Source organism: Eurosta solidaginis, chromosome 3 (assembly GCF_040869045.1).
Source record: "Eurosta solidaginis isolate ZX-2024a chromosome 3, ASM4086904v1, whole genome shotgun sequence".
Classification (NCBI taxonomy): Eukaryota; Metazoa; Arthropoda; class Insecta; order Diptera; family Tephritidae; genus Eurosta; species Eurosta solidaginis.
Genome location: NC_090321.1, coordinates 215,150,693 through 215,172,423, shown reverse-complemented (window position 1 = coordinate 215,172,423; position 21,731 = coordinate 215,150,693). Strand labels below are relative to the sequence as shown.

At 32.5% G+C, this 21,731-nt stretch overlaps 1 protein-coding gene across 13 annotated transcripts in view; it reads left to right on the top strand.

The window, feature by feature from the left end:
* Positions 1 to 21,731, top strand: part of brp (bruchpilot) — a 191,528-nt gene that overhangs the window by 121,277 nt on the left and 48,520 nt on the right. For 8 of the 13 annotated variants that reach the window (XM_067775040.1, XM_067775035.1, XM_067775033.1 and 5 more), the window contains 4 exons: positions 11,890 to 11,979; positions 14,579 to 14,824; positions 15,060 to 15,548; positions 16,014 to 16,046. In XM_067775040.1, the coding sequence (XP_067631141.1) occupies positions 11,890 to 11,979; positions 14,579 to 14,824; positions 15,060 to 15,548; positions 16,014 to 16,046 (858 nt within the window). The remainder of the gene's footprint in view (positions 1 to 11,889; positions 11,980 to 14,578; positions 14,825 to 15,059; positions 15,549 to 16,013; positions 16,047 to 21,731) is intronic. The other 5 variants (XM_067775041.1, XM_067775037.1, XM_067775036.1 and 2 more) reach the window with 1 other exon arrangement.

The following is a 21,731-nucleotide window of genomic DNA, read 5'->3' as shown; positions in this document are numbered from 1 at the left end:
TTTGAAAAGCTTCAAACCGTTTTGGAATTGCTCAATTCGTTCTTGTGATATATATGATTAAGTGGACCCAATTTTTTTTTTTTTTTTTCAAAAAACCGTTATTCGAAAATATCTCAAAAACGTTACCATAGAATTAAAAATAACCTTGATTTTCGATTTTACATAGGAATTTCATAATGGTGTCTCTGGTGTAGAAAAAAAATTGGAATTTGTGATCCAGTGTTATCAAAGAAGCACATTTTTTTTCTAATGGGATAATACACCAGACCAATGTTCTTTATTGTGCAGTTATTAGATTATATAGATGTATATTATTGGTTTGATGTGTAGTTTAATCTTTTCCTTAAATTAATTCCAAAATTAAGTTTACTCAATAGTATCAAAACATTCTCAATAAATTATTAGTTATTGTTATTGAATATTTTTTGTATTTTTAATTTTTTTTTTTAACCATTATGAAATAGAAATTTGAATAGTTTCAGTTGATTTAAAACATTACGTAACCGAGTGTTTGCAACTGCATACGTTTTAGCTTTAGAATTTAAAATAGTATGTTTTAATTTAGTTACATTGTTGTAGTTATAGATCTGAAAGACTTGAGATGCGTAGTTTATTGATAAATGGTTAGGGTCGGTTTTTCAGTAATTAGTTAAGTCGAATTTAAACTCCAGTTAAAATACAGAACAGTTTTTCGCTCACAGTCACGAAAAAAACATAAGCCTTCGAGAATATATCTAGTTCTAGAGCTGATGTCCAACACCATTTTCAAATTATTCTCCAACGTTGTAGAGATTTTGAGAAGTTTATAGTTTTCAGATGAATATCTAGTACATTTTTCCAGTTGATACTACATTGTATATCGAGATGAAGTGGAGTTTAAAAAAAAAAATCGTCTCCATAGTGGCAACACCAAAGCCAACAGCTGTTTTTTATTAAAAATAAATAAGAGGTTAATGGCATTAATGATTAAAAATAATTAAAAAATGGTTTATTTTACTTTATGAAAATACTGCAGAATTGTAATCTTATATCTGAGTCCAATTAGAGAATACCGCTTGATTACAATTTGATAACTCTCTTCTTTTCACGCTAAGTAACGGCATTTTTGTTTTATAAATAAATATAGTTTAAAACAAACTAAAAAACAGGCAAATATGGTGCCGTTTGAGTATCTATATCAATATCTATAGATATTTGATGTTGATAGCACCGTAGCACAGAGGTTCGTGTCTCCGCTATTAAGCATAAATCGTGTATCAAGTTATTTAACCACTGCCGCGAATAATTGCCGCTAGATGAGTCTAACTCTCCGGAGGTGGAAATTCTATTATATTTCGTTGTTTCCGAACCAGTCCGGAACTCTACATTTGGTTTATAATACGATTTGATCCACTTTTTCGATAGTTCTGAACCAATGGGAAAGATTTTAAGGTGTAGGGAAAGAACCCATACTTATAATCGAGGCTATTTAAAGCTTGTAGTTATCTATTTATCAACATGTTAATATGAAAACTGAAGGCCTAAAGTGTCGATTTTTTAACTATAGAATATCTAATTTCAAACGAGCTAGACCTAACTTATTAAGTACTTTAGGTAATTCTAAACCAGAAATTTCGATGACCAGTTACTGGCTTTTTTCCTGTATTGCAGTCAAAAAAAAAGCAAGAACGTAAATAACTGATATGCTAACTTGAGTTTAACCCGGCCAGATCGACCGCTTAAGCGCAGCCTAAGCTTTAGTTAGAGATGACTGAAAAACTTCATAGTAAGTTTAAACTGAGCTGAACTTGTACTGGAAAACCGGCCCTAAGGGTTGTTCTTTTTTTACATTAAGTAGAATATGTCAGTCAAATGAATTAACAAATAATAAAATAATTTTTGTTTCTAACTTCTTTAGGGTTAGTACTTGAAAGACCTACAACAGTGTTTTAAGAAACTCCTGTTTTAAGATTCTGTAACTTCGTTAACAACATGTTTGAGCTTTACGACCGGTATTTAAAAGGCAAATTTAAACTTTGCTTTTCCTCGTACGCGTTTCGATGCTGCTGCATATTCTTCAGTGAGTGTTCTCACAAGTTTTTGAAACTACATTAAAACAGCTACTTATTTGAAGTTATTGTATTTGCTGCCATTTCTGTACTGCCATCTTGGATCAATAAAAAGTTATAACATACAAAATTTTGGTAAACAAAAAATACGACAGAATCTAAAGGAACAGTACGGAGATGACAGCAAAGACAATAACTTCAAAAAGTTAATTTATATACAGTGGGTTGGTAAAAAAAAAAAGAAAAATTTGTTTTGACGTAATTTCAAAAAATTATAAGAACACTCCCTAAAGAAGATGCGGATCAACGATACGCGTATTAGTGAAAAGTAAGATTTAAATTTTGCCTTATAATTAAATCTGCAAAACAATATTTCAGAACTGACCAATATAAAATTACGCAAGTTGTTTTATTGGAATGTTTGCGATACGCAAATAATCGGCAAAAAGTATTCCACTTCTGAACTATATTTTTGTACTACGTAGTAATATAACTTTGTTCCATGATGTTTTACAAGTAGTATTAGCTCCAATCGGTAGGCATAGCTTATTTTCCGTATGCGCATGATTTTTGAAAGCCTGGTAGCTTTTTTGTTTTATTTACGTATGTACCGTTTGCGTTGTAAAATATATATTGAATTTATGTATTATAAATTGTTTTTTAAACTTTTTGTAGCAAGTCAAATGTATGTGGTAGGTACTTTTTGATAGAAATTATGCTAGTTTTTGAGCAATGAAGTGCTTTAGTGCAATAGAATCTACACTATTTTCACATAACATTTCACCAAGTTCCTAAGTTTCGTCAAGGTAAGACTGCATTTTATTTTTTTAATTTTATCGCAACATTAAGAATTTTTTGGAAATATTTTCTTTTAAAACAAATTGCGTGTCGTTTATTCTTTTTAATATTTTCATGTCATTTGCATACAAAGTGTTAATGCTGTCATAAATTTATAAAACAAAATGCAGTCATACCCCTGATGAAGCTAATGAGCTTAGGAAAACGTTGAATCAAAATAGTGCAGATTATCTTGCAGTAAAGCACTTCATTGGTCAAAAAATTTCCAAATTTCTATCAATGAGAAATTGTTTATATTGGACCATCTTTTTAAAATAGCAAAAAAAAAAATGTATTGTGAATTTATCAAAGCTCAACGGAAAAATTAACTGCAAGTTAAACACCAACTTAATGTGCCATTTAATAATATATTAGAAACTTGTAAAAATATGCATAAAAGTAGAACGCTTAGCAACTCTCTGTCATAGGGCAAATTAAACTTGTTTCATATAAAATAACTTAGTTAGTTAAAGAGTTTAAATATTAAATTTAAGTTTGTTCAGAATTATAATAATACGAATTTTTCTAAATATTATCTAACCAGTCCACCAGCAATTGTTACTTTGAATTAGTATTAATGTACCATACAATAAAAGTATGAAATGACAGTGTAAGGGAAATACGATAACGTAATGAGAAGTTAATTCACAAAATTGAAGCCGTTGCAGAGATCTCAGGACAATTTTCTCAAATAATAAACAAGTAAAATAGTAAAAAAATGCATATGCAATGTTTCAAAACACTTGCTTTTACAACATATAGCTGTGTCTTATAGGCCAGACACATAAGACTTTTGATGCAGCATCATGCGCTGAAATTGAGTAGATTGCATTTATTTGCATTGAGAGAGACAAATAGGCTATTGCAAATACATGCAATCTACGAATCTGTCAACGCACGCTGCTACATCACAAATCTTATGTGTCGGGCCTATTAATGCCGGTAAAACTGAGGTAAAGTGACAAATACTATTAATGGAAGCTATCGCAGCAAGCTGCCTATTGCAAAAACAAAACAAAAAAACGCAATATTGCATCAGTAACACAAAGCAAAGCAAAACTTTAAAGACTGTATATACGCATAGATACATATGTGACCCGGCCCATGAAAAGGTGGCTAATGACGAAAAAAAAAACTACAACTACTAAGAAACTGAAGAAATGCATTGTTTATCTTTAACAGCTGTTTCCCGCAATTTCTTTTTTGAGTCATAAGCCACCGGGTCACATATATGTAAAAACGTAATGTATTAGAAAACTGTTGTTCGCTTGGAAAATCATTAATTTTAGTTTTAGGCTTCTATGTAAATAAATTGATAACTAAAATAAGCGAAAAATATTCTCTAAACGAATAAACTTTTTATTATTTTATGACAAGAATCAAAATTTATTAATAGCATTCGATTTGTCATGCAAGGTGCATGGATTGTTTATATCCTACGACAAAATATGCAAGACTACGAAAGCAACCCATTGCAAAGTTATACAATGCAGCAGTATCAAGCGTCAAAAAATTGGAATATAACTAAAATAACAATACGACGAAAATTAAGCGGAATACCGATGAAGCAGAGTTGTATTTTATTTTCTATCATACGTTGCACGAAAATGTTTGAGCATACTTAAAATTGCACGGATTGCATATTAAATTTTGTGTGTATTTTGTTGTTGTGACTACAATCCGTGCAATTCATGCACTCCATTCACCTTTTGTAGGACAAAGCGAGTTCCATTATTGTTTAAGCATTATACTTGCAAATAATTGGTATTAAAACTTGTTTAAATAATAATAATGATCATAAAGAACTTATTTTCTTGCGAAATATGGGACCTTAAAATGAACAAAATTATTCCCCAGCTAGAGTGTGATTAGAAATGAAGGTCAATTACAAAGGTAATGCAATGTTGTTCATAATACAATACAAAAGTAAAAAAAAATATGTATGAAAATAAATGTTTCGAATTAAAAAAACGTAATTAATATATATAACTGTAAATGTATTCCGACTAGTATTAAGGACGTAAAGTAATTATTATAATGCTGTATTCGCTTGCATTTATTTTGATTGGGGAAGACAAAAAAAAAAAGCAACCCATAATATAACTATTTAACTTAGTGCTAGGTTTATCATAAATTATTCTAAAATCAACTGATACGGCATAATTAACTAATATAAAAATATACTTCCAGTTCGCATAAATAATTATTATTTATGTAAGCATATTTAAACATGAGTTATATAACTTAAAATAAAAAAAAAAAAAACAAAAGCGTACTGCCAAATTGTTGTATCGTATGTTAAAAATATTAAAATAAATTAAATTAAAAGGTATTTCGTAAAAAAAAATATCGATTATTTTGCTCTGTAACTTGTTTATTTAAAAAACTTGTAATTATAAAATAATTAGAGGCCCGAAATATGGTGCGCTGTTGTCAGACTCTGCAGCTCTATCTTATAATATATTCTAAAAATTAACGTTAACTATGACTCCAGAACTAAGGAATCTATGAAATACAAAACATCTGAAGAATCTTGTGATTAATAATTTCCACATTCTTCTTCTCTTTTCGATTACGTCGCGGTAAACTGCAGATGAGGGGTTTAGATCTGATAATGATCCGTTACAAGTAGTCTCACTTATTTGTAGTAACTTCGATATTATTTGGTTCCTATAATGCCCACGAATGAACTAAAATTTTCACCTAGTTCTTCCTAAATTTCCGATAACAATTAAGTTCTATTAGCACAAATGAGAGTGGCTTGTTTGCTAAAGAAGAACGAAACTCAAAATCCGAACGAACTATATTGTAACGAATTTTACTTGCAAATCCTCTTATTTGCCCTTCTGCTGAGTTCGAATCACTAAACTGTTGAATAAATAACTCCAATATTGAATAATGGAAAAATTGCCTTTATTAAAGTACTTCACAGTAACACTTATACTTTGCAACTAGCTTGCTTAACAACCAAACTGATTGATAGCTCAAATGAAACTCTACTATTACCCGACAGATTGCGTGCTTAATCAATAACTGCTTGATGGCTCAAATCAAACTGAATTTCAGCGCCTCTACTTTTGCTGCCTTTTATAATCTCTGATTTCAACGTTAGCATCTTCTAGGCGCTTCCAGAATCTACTAGTTGCCATCAGCTCTCAAACTTCTCAGCTGTAACTACAATTGCACGATTTTATAGCTTCTCTCATTGCATACTTTCAGGAGTACCTCAGATATATGCATGTGTTTGTGCATTGACTCTCCGCTGCTCGTATACGTGCATGGTACATATGTGTAGACGCAATTATTGTCTCGTTTATGTAGATACATAATGATTGATGTGAATTCACGTCACTGCTTATCATCGGCTTAGCGATAGCAGCACCCCTTAGTTTTGCTAATATTCGTAACAATATTCTTTTACCGAATGGGTAGCGGCAATAATACAAACAATACAAACATAGAGGGGTAGTTCCACTTCTTCCTCTTCTCCGCCATTGCCTCCATTTGACATTAACTGTGTTTTGGCATTCACTTGTGAACAGCGCTACTAAAAGGATGTGTTTGTTTGCAAATCTACTTGTCTTTTTCTTTCAATTTTTTGATATATATTTTTTGCCATTCAATAAGCTATTTAAGGCAGTATCGAAGGCAACCACTATTCAAGTGCATAAACGAACTGCATCTGCTGGAGAATATGTATCTTGCTCGTTCGTATTAGGTTCAATATAACGATTGCTGCGAACTTGACCCACGACAAACATCATAATCAATTTCTTTTCCGCTATTGGATCTTAAACCATTGCTAGGACCATTGTGAATCAAACTAAGTGTGATATCTTATATGTCAACTGCCTGACAGGATGTTCAATACGGCTACTTTTTAGCGTTTTGACAGGGTGTTCAATATGTCGGCGCATTGGGTCGGCTATCTTCACCGGGTGATAGAAAGAGATACAGAATGAGACAGCGATAGTCAATAACAAATCAAGTGATCCAATCACTTTGGAATTTTGACGTGTATGCAGAAGATATCACACTTAGTTTCATTCACAATTGCTAGGACAAGCAGCTTGTGACTGATGTTAGGGCTTAGAGTATGCTTACACAGCCACCGATTTTGATCGCCCGATGCCGGTCGTAATCGTACGATAATAATAAACACATGTATTTAGATGAAGTTGTGTACGTTTCAACCGATCACCGAATTGCTGTCGGCTGTCGGCCGTTGTCGTTTTTTCAATTTTATCGTCCGATAAATTGCGTGCATTTACTGTGAAAAATTAATTATTTGTGCGATGGCCTGAAAAATTGATTAATTGTGTGCAAAACAGACGCCTTTTATGGGATAAGCACATAAAAGCATGAACGCAAGCGTATTTTTTTCGAAACAGTAGAATGTAAGAAAAAAAGCTGCCTGCCGATAATCGGTTGCAATTTCAACACCGACTCGGCCGGTTTCATCAGCTCATTGCAATTTTTCGGTTTATCGATGCCTGTGTAAACTTACTCTTAGCCTCACTATTTAGTATGAACTCACTGGGACTGCCTTGCGTAGTTACGGTGGTCAGTTAATGATAAGCTAAATTGAGTTGACACAGAAACTCCGGTTTTACTCTGATATTCTAAAAGGAGCAAAATGCTGCCACTCTGTCTGTCCATAAGAAGATGAGCATAGCGACGAAGCAATTCCTGGTAGTGATGCTAATAAATGCAAGAATTCCTATGAGCAGATGTATATGGAAGCAATGGAGTTAAGTTACTAAGGCTGAGCAATATTAACCACTTGAAATATATAAAATGAGTTTTTCCAAAATTCCAAGGCAGAGCAAGAATTCCTTGTGAGGTTATGTCTAAGGGCACATTGGACCTTTTGCATAATCAAAACCGTAATATGCTGACACGGTATTAAAAGGGTAGTTTCCTGGTTTAGCAAACTCTGACGAAGCACTACTTTGCGGAAAGGAAAATACAGATTTCGCTTTATTTTCTGGATACGGGATTTCAGCGGTAATCCAATCATTTCACACTTTGTAACAGCTCTGTAAATATTTATCCTTTAAATATTGATAGTTGAATAAAAAAATACCCCCAGAACATAATTATGTTGGGGCAGCAATGCTTTTTCAAAATTTGACAAACTGTACCTCTGACAACTAACATAGTTTATACCAAATACTTCAAGTGGAATTACCTTGTTTTCTTGTATCACGATGGCAACCATACTCAGAATATAATAGCAATAAATTGACTGCTAACTTGACGAGCTTTTTGGAAACCCACTTCATAGGCCATATGCTTTTTGTGTTCGACGATAACAACCTGGTATGGAAATAATGTTTCTTAACGATGAAAAAGTTTGTTTGCCAGTTTATAAAAAATCTATATGTATACATAACTTGTTCGTGTCTTCGGAATCGTTCGGAGGTGTAATATGTAGATACCGATCAGATTATGTAATGTAAATTAGCGAGCTTTTTTTATCACACAATAAATTTCAATAGTAAATTAGATCTCCCTGAAGAACGAGTGAACGCGTTGAAACGCGTAAAAGGATAGAGGAAAAATGTATTATATATTTATTTTAAAATTTCGCGCAAATAAAGAATAAAAATTCAACTCTACTAGGAGCTAATTCAGGATGAATCTGAAGAAAACACAACGTTTAGGTTGGTCGAAGGTTTGGCGCGTTCCCTGTTTTTTTTTTTTTTTTTTTTTTGGATTGAAGACATATTTTCAGAGAAAACAAGCAAAACATAAATCGACTTCTAACAACCTATAACATTTGCAACGACTTTCAACGATACTCAAAGGATCGATTTGTATGTATTTATATAATTCTCGTACAAAATTTGTTTTGAAAACTAAGAAAAAACCTAAAATGTGGTAAGACGTTCTATATTTTGCGTCTTCCAGCTATAACAACAATAATGGTAATAGTTTATGAACTCAGTCTAGCCGATATAATTATATATTTAAAGAAACCGACTTGCATTTAAAACAATAACTAAAATGAATAAAATATTGATGCTATTTACTTATAAACTGACTGTTGTTATATTTTGATTAGCATGTACAAATTAATTTACATATTTATTATATTAAAATAGTAAATCATACACACTATGTGCGTATAAATTTGTACAAGCATAATATTATTAATTAAAATACTTTTGCAATTTATAATTGCTATCGATTAAAGCGGCAAAATCTGACACTATATATATACTATAGGAAGGTAGCCCTAAATAATCACATGATATGAAATACAAAAACAAAGAACAAAGCAAATATTAACTTATATAAGTACTATAACTAAGTAAGTAGTTAAATACAAAAAAATATATATAATATTTGAATTAATTTTCAAAATATCATGAAAAAGCGATATTTGCTATATTTTTATACCTTTCATGAAAATGATATGGTATATTAACTTTGTCACGAATCTCAAAATTGTAAGTTCTTAAAGGAAACTAGATAGACCCACCAATAGGTATACCGAAATAATCAGGATGCAGAGCTGAGTTGATTCAGCTTTGACCGTCTGTCTGTTTGTATGCAAACTAGTCCCTCAATTTTTGAGATATCTTGATAAAATTTGGTCAGCGCGTATATTTAAGTGTCCGATTAGACATTTGTCAGAACCGGCTGCATTGGACCACTATAGCATATATCCCTCATACAACCGATTTTTTAAAGAGGATTTTTTTATATCTTCCTCAATTTATCAGATTGAAGCTTCAAACTTCACCATATGGTTTCGTATATTGCACATATTTTTGTCTGAAAAAATGTATGAGATCGGTCGTATATATGGCATATATCCCATACAATCGTTTGTTCAGATAAGAAACTTTTCGTAATTTCTGCCCCATTTTAAAATCTAGAACCTTCAAATTTCACCGAATGCTTACGCATAGAGCATCCATTGTTCTTTGAAAAAATTGTGTAGATCGGTGGTATACAACCGATTGTTCGGATAAGAAACTTTTCGTAATTTCTGCCACATTTTAACAGCTAGGAGCTTCAAATTTCACCGAATGCTGCCGTATGGAGCATTTATTGTTGTCTGAAAAAATCATAGAGATCGGTCGTATATATGGTATGTATCCCATATATATAGCAGACATTGGTGTCTAAAAAATTCGAAGAGATAGCATATGTTCAGATAAGAAATTGTTCGCAATTTCCACACCATTATAACAGCTAGAAGCTTCAAATATCACCAAATGCCTACGTTTACGTTATATATTGTTGGGATAAGTGATTCATTGCCATAGCTATTCCATGCAAACCACAAAAAATGTGAAACTTTGCATGGAAAATCGTTGCAATATACATTAAACATATATTTCGCAAAAAGTACGAACTAAGGTCTCTCATTATTTCTATCCTTTTTGCTAATAGCGAAGAGAATATTTCACATATGTTTAATTAGCAGCTAAGCCCGCAGATGACATTACTTACACATGTACATGTATACAGCTAAATAACCATACAAGAGTTACAGAAATGAGATATTTATAAGCAACTTTTCGAGGCGGGTGTTGGTGAAAAGTCTAGATCCTAGTAGAAATAGGCGAACGAGGCAACTGAGAGTGTAAAAGCAGTGCCCACTAAGGAATAATCAATCTGTTTGATTTTAGCATGCTATTAGTGAAGTACGCGACTAATTTGATTGTAAAGCACTACTACCAAAGTAGTGTTGTAAATAAAGAACATTTTGCCATACTGAATATTTAAGCTATTTATTCGACAGATGTATAGAGCACATGTACTTACGAATGTTATTGAAACAACATCTTCACAGATTATATTTTTTGTACTAAGTACATAGGTTACTCAAAAAACACTGGCAAATAATAGGAAAGAGACAGAAAAATGTTAAACAGTTCCCAGTAAAAGTTTAAATTCAGATACATTATTTTATTATAGCATTAGCTAGTTCTTAAATTAAATGATATTAGCAAATATCGCTACATGATGAATTCATAACTACAAAAGTCACTAACTGAGGCATTTATGAAATATTACATTAATCAGTATTTATTATATTATATATATATATACATATAAGTATGTACTTATATACTTCTACATATATACATACATGCAATGCATGCATACTTATTAAGTATTACCTAAGCTGACTAAAAATAATCGAAGAAAAGAAAGCGAACCAAAAATTTAATTTTATTGCTTGAACTAATAACAGAAGAATATTATAAATAATCTTTGAACTTTATTGCAAACATAAAGAAATAATATTAAATAAAGAATTGAAATTAAAAAAAAAACTAACAATAATTTTGGCAATGCTTACTCTGTAGTACACCAACACAATGAACAAAAATTTGGAGCGTACGCAGGATGCGTCTGCTATGAAATGCACAAACACACATTCATATACACATAAAGGCATTTCAGAGAGCTATTTATTTGACCGCTCCAAACAATTACCAAAAAAAAATATCTTTTATTCTTAGATGTATATGTATGCTGTGTGCATTAAGGTGCAATACATTTTAAATTTGTAAGAAGCACTTACAACATCACTTCGCTCAATATCAAGTAATATATACATATGTATGTACTTAGAACACATACCACATAGCATTCGAAATAGCACTCAATACGCATGCGATTCGCTGCTCAAAAGTACATACTAAGTTTTTTAAACCAGTCTCAAGCGTGCGCGCTATCATTTCATATGGTATAAAAACTTTCATTCATTTAAACTCGCGTTTCTCTTTCTAACTCCACAGTCTCTTCTTCCTTTCTAAGTTTCAAAAATCATAGCATGTGCAATTTTCATACATTTTCTGCTCATGGATATCACGAGATATAAATGTAGCGCTTTGCACAGAAAACATCGAGCAATTTCATTACCATTCATCGTTAGAAAACTACTAACATACAGTCAAAGAGACATGCAATGTGTTTAATCTTATACTAATATAGTACATTTTATTTTTTCCTAATTTTACTTTGGTTGGCATTTAAGTTGGACGAATTCCGTCTTGAAATACAAAGAAGGGATCAAGAAATATTGGCGATGGCGGCCAAAATGAAAACTTTGGAAGAGCAACATCAGGTAAATTGGATTGGTTGATAACTTCCGACACACAAGCATGTAGGCATAAACCCTTAGAGAAAAAATCGTTCTAAATCAAATGAAAAATCAATCAGTTTGATTTTAACACGCTATTAGTGAAGTACGCGACTAATTTGATTGTAAAGCAGTACTACTAAAGTAGTGTTGTAAATAAAGAACATTTTGCCATACTGAATATTCGTGCTATTTTTTCGACAGTTCAGCGATTTGAACGATAACAAAAATAACGTAGAACATCTGTTGATGAAAGTCTGTTATAGGGACTTCATAGTGAGTGAGAGTCAAGAGTCAGCTTCGATGTGTTAGTGACAATATGTTAGTATTAATCACACAGACCTGACTCTGGCTGACTCGTGAAAATCAAAATGGCTTACGAGTCAGAGGCACTATGTAGACCCTATTAAGAAAATTTTCAAGTCTAGCATTCACATAATGATACAATAAACCAGAAAGATGAAGTCAATATTACAAAATGGAGGCGCATTTCACAATACCTCACCTCATAAATTTATTTCTTATTTTCATAAAAAAATTACTACGCTAATAGCTTTGTGAAGTATGAAGTAACGTGAAGAAAACTAACGCCCGCGTTTTTTTTTTCCTTTTGTGAGATAGCTTATTGTCTTTTTCTGAGAGGAAATGGAACATTTTTAGTCAACGGAACTGAATAGCTGGGTGTGAGGAGTATGACATTGTTCACAACTAAGGAATATGGAAACATATTGCTGACGTCAATGAAATGATTGACGATATGGAACAATATCATAAAGGCGGATGAGTATCTGGTAGGCTTGTAATATGAAAACTCGGGATCGACGGTATACGGTAACAAGACCCAACATTTATCTATGTAAACTAAGCGTTGAGGCAGGTTCATTGAGCAGAAACAGATGGCTGGTGTAAAAATATATAGCGACAGAGGTTTTACATCAACAGTTTTTCAACAAATCAGAGCTTATAGACTTACATCACGGCAAAAAAAAAAAACGTTAGCTTATCAAAACTTTATTTTAATCAGCTTTGGATCATCCGTATGATCAAATCCGTTATACATTGTTATGTTTTTCTCTATCTATCCACCTGCCTCTCCTTTGTCTAACGCTCTTTCTCTATTATTTCCTCTCCTCTCTGCAATTTCTAGTTAACCTTAATAAGCTCGTTCAAATTCCGTATCCCTTTCATTCTTCCGTAGATCTCATCGCATTTCCTTTAACTCCTCCCACACTTGCTGTTATCCAAATCTAACTATCACTGTTACTTTTAATCTTATCCTTATTCTTTATCTTGCTGTTAACCTCTTTTTACTACTTTGTCTCAAACCATTACCCTTATTCTTACTTTTATTCTCACACGTGTTCTCTTTATTTCCCCAACTTCCTCTACTTTTTCTTTCCATTCCCTCTGTTTTCTCGTATCTTTTCTTTCATGTCCCCACTTCCAATGCGAAGTCATATCGAGTTTGGCTTTTTCCGCATATTACATTACTAAGGTAGTAAAAAAGTAACAAAATAGTACCAAAAATTCTACCTCCCTACTACTTTAGAGTTCATGATTGTATTATGAGGGCCGTAAAACTTTTGGTGTTGTACTACCGGCTTTATCTTTCTGGTTTTGTTGATTTATTAAGAATTGTCGTTCCCACTTTAAGTACGTCTTGTGCTCGGTTTAAGATTTGTCGTTCTCAATTCAAGAACCCGTTGGTTTTTTCGGAACTTCATATTTTTTTAATAACAACAAAAACCATATTATTAAAAAATCATATAAAAAATATTTATATACCAAAAAAACTACTTACTTTATTTCTTTAGATTTATTTCCCAGATGTAGAAATTGTTTCATTTCGGTAATATTAGTACAAACAGCAATTGTATTTAAAACATTTCATAAAGTGGTTGAGAACTACTGAAAAAAAAAACTAAGTGAACGAAAAATAGATGTTCGTACTGATATTGCCTACATCACAACGGATAGTTGATATTTTCAGAACAATTTTTCTGTTTCTAAGCACGGAAAGGTAAAAAAGTAGGTTTTAAAAATCGATTGCTGAGTTTAATTTCACTCTCTATATCGGCTGCAGTTTCAAAAACCCTCTATTTCAGGAAAGCTTTGAATAACGCCCTTTCTCAGAATTGTTTTAAAAACCCCCCTATCTGAACTGAATATATACACATTTAGACATTAGCTGGGCGTTTATGAAAAAAAATTCTGAGATAGGACGTAACTCAACCGAATGCTGATATTGAGCGTCTTTAAAACAAATTCTGACACAGGGCGCTATTTAAAAGTTTTCTGAGATATGGCGTTTTCGAAAATTGCCAAATACTGCACCTATTTGTACGGCAGCGCAAGGTCATAGTTTTAAGAATGTATGCTTACAAGAAGATTTGATCGTTTTCCAAGAAAAGAAAAGTAAGAACACAAAAAGCTGAAATTAAAGCTTAATTTTAGAACGCCGTTTCTCTAAGTGTTTGCACCATTACGCTCGCAATTCTCTTTCACTACTATTGAGCTTTCAATTACTTAAGTAAAAGCCTTGTATATAATTTTAATATAAATTTTGCGTTTTGTAAATTCCTAGGACTATCAGAGGCACATAGCGGTTCTCAAGGAATCGCTATGTGCCAAGGAGGAGCATTACAATATGCTGCAGACTGATGTTGAGGAGTTGAGGGCACGTCTAGAGGAGAAGAATCGCCTGATTGAGAAGAAGACGCAAGGTACATTACAAACGGTACAGGAACGGAATCGTCTGACTAGTGAACTCACCGAACTAAAGGATCACATGGAGATTAAGGATCGCAAAATTAACGTACTACAGCGAAAGGTGCACTATTTTCGTAATAAATTTTACACTACACCAACAATTACAACACGCTCAACAAAATCGCACTAACATCATTCACAACAACTGCATACATTCACGTACACTTTTTCGGGATTCTTATACGAACAATAATAACTAAACTAATATGCAATATTTTTATTTTATTTTATTTAACATTGGTTTCGATATGCATGTTTTGGCCTCGTTTTACACCTCATATATGATGCACATGCAGATTGAGAATCTCGAGGATCTACTTAAAGAGAAAGATAACCAGGTGGATATGGCGCGTGCGCGCTTATCAGCAATGCAGGCTCATCACAGTAGCTCTGAGGGCGCACTCACAAGTCTTGAAGAGGCCATTGGCGATAAAGAAAAACAAATGGCTCAACTTAGAGAGCAACGAGATCGTGCCGAACATGAAAAGCAAGAGGAACGTGAACTACATGAGCGTGAGATTGCCGATTATAAAATCAAATTGCGTGCTCTCGAAAGTGAGGTGGAAAAATTGAACACACGACTGGAGCGAGCTGTAACCGAACGCGAACGTTTGGAAATCAAATTGGAAGCATCACAAAGTGAATTAGGCAAATCTAAAGCGGAATTGGAGAAAGCCACCTGTGAAATGGGACGCAGTAACGCTGATTGGGAGTCAACAAAACAGCGTATTGCACGTCTTGAATTGGAGAATGAACGCTTGAAGCATGATTTGGAACGTTCACAGGTATTGAAATGTATTTTATTCTTGTTATTCAGTATAGATAAGCAGTACAAAAAGCAGAAAGGTGTTGATGCAACGACCTTTCTATTCATATACATTTATATATATTTAGGTTAATAAACGATATTTTGATGTTATAAGCCTAAAATCTTGCTACTACCATTATATATATTTCATTATTTCACATTGTGAAAAATCTTATATTTTGAAAATTTAAATGCAATATTAGAGTGTCAAGTACCTTTTAAAAAAAAAAAACTTCCTGCATAGCTGAAACATATATATTTATCTTAATTAATGGATTAACTATATACAATATGCCTATGTGTTTCTAAGAAATAATGTTTTAATGTGTTATTATTATTTATTACATGTACACATTTACTCCATTCAACCACCTAAAAATATGTATCAACAATTATGCCCTACTACTATTGCCACCTACTACCATAACTACCATCATAATAGATGCTGCTAGATGAACAGACCACACTACATAAAGTAAGAATTTCTTTTATCAAGGTCTTTAATTTATAAGTTGTAGTAATTTTTGTGCTTATTAGTTTTGCAACTAACCTTAAATAATTAGGGTAATTGTGCTGGGAAATATATATAACGACGTCAGAGCTGGGCAAAAAATAAATTTGCAACTAAAACTACTTTTTTTACTTGAATGAGCCTTGCTATAAAACGGCGAAAGGAGTTTTAAATATAATGACAGATTACTAGTTATATACAATTCATATGGCTGTAACTGTTGCCCAACTCTGTATGTTATTACTGTTAAGGGGCTTGGCAATTGCTTATTGGAACATAGCTTTCTCAAATGAATAGATTTTGAAAATTTTTGCGAAAACGTTTTTTAAGTTTTTTTACTTCAGAATCAACGCAGTGATTGAAAATGCTATATTACTCTCTTCTTGTTATTGTTCCGGCTCTAAACATGGACAGAGCGTAGAGCAGAGCCGTAGCATAAAGAAGTCATCGCGTTTGTCATGCTCTGTTACGAGCTACGTCACTTTATAGAGCAGAGCAAAAAACAGAATTAAAACTAAAAACAAGTTGCTATTTGTGGTGGAGTGAAAGCAAAAAAAAAGTTATTGCTATTTGCTCTTTTGAGCATTGTTATGCAGAACTTATCTACAACAACTTGGAATGCAACAAAGGTGAGATTTCAGATGCAATATCAAATAATAACAAAAAGAAGAAGCTACAACAACAAGTTAAACACCGACAAATAAAGCCATAAGTGCAAAACAATTTCATCACAACGCTACATCTGCTTCAACAACGAACGCAAGAGAAAAAAAAGTTCCGCTTAACAATGCTCAATAGAGCAAATAGCAATACATCATTTTTTCGCTCGCGCTTCACTAAAAATAATATTTCGTTTGGCTCGTAGCAGAGCATAGGAAATGCTTTCACTTTTTTACGGCTGCGGCTCTGCTCTATACTCTGTTCATGTATAGAGCCAACCGGAGCGATATCAGAGCTAAGCTGAAATAGCAAATACAATCACTGAATCAAAGCACATAAAAAGTTAGAATACTTTAAAATGTTTGTTTCTGAATCAATTAATCTGACGCTTTCAAAAACTATGAGTTGTCACTCAAATATGAGCAATTACGAAGTCTTTACAAATAGTCACGCTTAATTGAACACACTGCATAAATATAATTTCTAGTTGCTGAACATATTTATCTACGTAATGCTAATGGTTTATCGCCTAATTATAATTAGTTATAGAATTTTCGTATTTTATGAAAGTAGGAGCGTAAAGCTATAATATTAAGAGTGTTTTGAAGTGTTCTGCTCTTCTCATGTTGCACAGCATAACATTTATATAGAATGGTTAAAGAATTACTATGCACTAACATTTGACAGACATACCAATTTATTACTTGATACTCACAAATTAGACTACATTAGTCTCAGGAATGAAAGCTGTAGTGTAAAATGGTAGTGCGAGTGCTTTTATAAAAAAATATAAAAACAATTATAGAAGAAAAAATTAGTATGATAGAAAAAACAAAAAGAGTTTTAAAGCGGAATAATAAAATACAACCTTTTTTGCGACAAAATATGACGGAAACATTTTCAGACAAATTTCAGCTGGATCAATTTATAAATTTCTTAAAAAATGTATAAAAACTAAATAAATACAGAGCAAACATTCCGAGTAACAAAAAGTAAGAAAACACACATAAATCGAAGCGTTTGTTCTCACTAAAGCTCGTTTAGGAATTTAAAATGATTATATTTCACTTTTTATGATGGTCGTTCGTACAATAGCTGAAAAAATCAAAAAGTATGCTATTTCATACAACACGAGGCTTCTCACTCACCCCAACGCATTCACTCTAGCCCTGTCAGCAAGACCAACAGATTTCACACGCCTGAAAAGAAAGTAATCACAGATCTTCAACACTGATGAATTCTTAAAAAAAATGGATGCACTACTGAGAGCAATCCATCCGTGCCCACCCCAAGTTTATTAAGTTTAATTAATTATGAATTACTTCTAAAAAACCACAAATTTGTTAGATGTATTCTATGTATACAGTTGGCAAAATATATTGGATGCTAAAAAAAAAAATATGAGTTCATAAAGACGTCCGATGTGATTGGCGGACACATTTTTGTATCAATTATGCACCTAATTAGTCTCATGTCCCGGATAGATTTTTGGAAATAATTTTGTATACATATTCGAAACAACATATTGTAACGAATTTACTGCAATTCCTCTTATTTGCAACCTTCTGCTAACGTTCGAATCACTAAACTGTTGAGTAAATAACTCCAATATTTAATAATGAAAAATTGCCTTTATTAAAGTACTTCACAATAACACTGACACTTCACAACCAATAGCTTGCTTAAATTAAACTGATTGTCGTGCCTCTACTGTTGCTGCCTTTTACACTGTCTGATTTCCTCGTTGCATATTTCCAGGCTTTTCTATTTCCAGAACTTACTAGTTAGTTTTCAGCTATAAAATTACTCAGCTGTAACTACAGATGCATGACTTTATAGCTTCTCTCAAACCCCATGCGCTTGTATGTGTGAGCGACACTTGCACAACCATTGCATACTTTCGGGAGTATCTCAGATTAATGCATGTGGTTGTGCGTTGCTTCTCCGCTGCGTGTACGTACATATGTGTAGACATAATGATTGAATTATTGATGTGCATACAAGTCACTGCTTAGCATCGGCTTAGAGATAATAGTATACCTTAGTGGTCCTAATATTCGTTACAATATATAAAGAAGGGATCCTAGAAATAAAATTCCTTGTTATCTATACATCCATGTCAGCAAACATTCGTAGTCATGAAGAAATCAAAATGGAATCCAAAATTGAAGCGTTTACGCTCTTTATAAGCTCATTTAGAAGTCCGAAATGAATGCTATTCCTTTCTTGTAATGTTCGTCCAATATGAGCATATTTCGGTATACGATATTACACCAAAATGAATCATATATGACACATATTGGCCTCATAAATAGCTCAATTTCGGTACAATTTTGACTGCGAATACACAATTGTTGTACATAATAAAAAAGTGTAACAAGAACAAATTTTACATTTTGGTGCGAAATAACTTTATTCAATATAGACTCTGGACATAAGGCTCCTAAGTTTCATGTTATAGGAGTCATATATGAGCCATTTATGATTAAAGTTTTTTTATTATTTCTGAAACACATATTTCTCTCATATTTTGGGCTCCTATCTGACTCATAATAATAAGTGCTCCGAAAATGTTTGAGTGGTAAATAATAAAAATATTTTTTTATGCCAAGTTATTGACAAAACTGATAAAAAATCATTTTCAGAGATAGCTTGTTTTGATATCCGAACAACTCTGAAATGATAAGTCATATTGATGCCATATTCACTGAACCACAATTTATTATTAATCATACATTTAATTAAAATGAAATGGTATATTATGTTTGGGCCTACTCTCGAAAATTATCAGTCCTTAAAAGGAATGAGAAAGGCCCACCAATAAAAATACTGAAATTATCAGGATCACAAACTGAGTTGAGCTAGACATGTCCGCTTGTCCATCTATCCATTTGAACGCAAACTAGTTCCTCAATTTTTGAGATATCATCTTGATGAAATTTGGACCGTGGATATATTTTGGCATATGATTAGAAATTTTTCAGAACCAACCGGATCCGATCACTTTAGCATACGTATGTATATACCCCATACAATCGATTTTTCGTATAAGAGGGGTTTTGTTATGTCTTTCTCATAACTACAAGTTAGAAATTTCACATGATCGTCAAAATCGGCGATATATATATATTAGGGTGGTTTTCAAAAATCGATGTCGGATTTTTTTGAAGGCACCCCCCTAAAATATTTCATATTGTTAGTTTTTAAGATTTCCATAGTTTGAGCACAATTGGTAAATGTTAATCAGTGCCACTGGGGCCTCAAAATTTGGGGTTGCCAGTGATACAGTAAAAAATCGAAGTCGGATTTTTTTTTTTTGGGTTTCCCCCTAAAATGTTTCATTTTTTTTTTTAAATTTTAAGATTTTAAGTTTGAGCACAATTGAAAGATGTTAACCCGTGCCACTGGGGCCTCAAAGCTTGGGGTCAGCAGTGATACAGTATGAGGAAAAAATAGATATATACCTGACGTAATAAAAACATTGTTGTGGGTTTAAAATTAACGGTATACCATAGCAAACATATTTAAATGAAATGGGATTCCAAAGTACAAGTATTTGTCCATAATAAGCAATAATAATAATAAAAAAAACGTTTAATAACGCATCTTTGCTCTAAGGGGTACCAGCTATGTACCTAGTCACGTTTTTAGGGGCATTGGATTCATCATCTCGAATTCAGTACTACATACGTTTTTTTTATTGCATATAAAATATTATTAACACTATCGCCTTTAATTTTATTTATGACACGGGCAAATAGCTTTAACCGTTCCAGAGATATGGGTCTCCGAATTCACCAAACTGCCAAAAAATGGAGATTTTCAAAATTTAGAGGCCCCAGTGGCATGGGTTAACATCTTACAATTGTGCTCAAACTTTGGAAATTTTAAAATCTATCAAAATTAAACATTCTAGGAGGGTGCCCCAAAGAAATTCTAACATTTTTTTTTTCCTATGAGATAAAACCACTCCAATGTATATATAAAACATACCCCACATAACTTTCATCAGATTATTGTTCAGTTCCGTTCACAAATAGTATGAGGTCTGCAGCACATCCGAAAACAGGCAACTTTATCGAAACTTCAAATCCAAAAACAATTTCTACCATGAGAAAGCAAGACCACTATTTCCCCAAAATTCGTGAGTTTGACATATTTTTGTTTATGTTTTTTAAAATTTAATTTTTTCATTAACATTTTTAACAGTAAAAACGATACAAATAGCACGGGAAAATTGTTTCGGTCTCTGATGGTTCAATTTTTTCACAATAAAGTTAATTTTAGTTGTTTTTATGCACAAAATTTTAAAACTAAAAACAATATTTTAATTTTTCAGAGAAAATAACAAAAAAAAAACGTCCGAATGTCAAAAAATCCTATCGAAATACACACCGGCTCATTTCTTTTTGATCAACTAGGTTGTATTTTTCTTGTATTTCGTTAGTCTTTTTAAATATAGTTTACATACTTACACCATACCGTATGAAACGTCATTAGGAATGGAGGGCGACAAAACAAAAAAATAAGAGAAAATAAGGAAGTGTCATATAGGTATTACACAAAATTTGAAAACTTGGAGGCTTTTTGAAATAATTTCAGCTTATACGCATTCTAAAATGTTTCCAATTATTTTGACAAGTTAAAACTCAGAAAAGAAAAGTATTTACCGATCCGCAGAGTCGTAACCACGTGAGCTTACATAACGTAGTTCATACTGCAAACGGCTTCATGTCAATTTTGAGTGTTTTTGTTTAATGATCGAGTCCGTGTTGTTTTTTTACTACCATAACCCAATAGAGAAATATTTTTATAAGAAGATCGTTTATGAGAGATGCATTCTGTCAAACATATTTGTAAACTCTGATCGCACATATAAAATTGATATATGTAGCACGTTTTTCAGTATCCCCGCTATGAACCACTTAAATGTATTACTGTTTACAAAATATTTATCTAAGTACCTATCACATCAATAAACAATCGCCA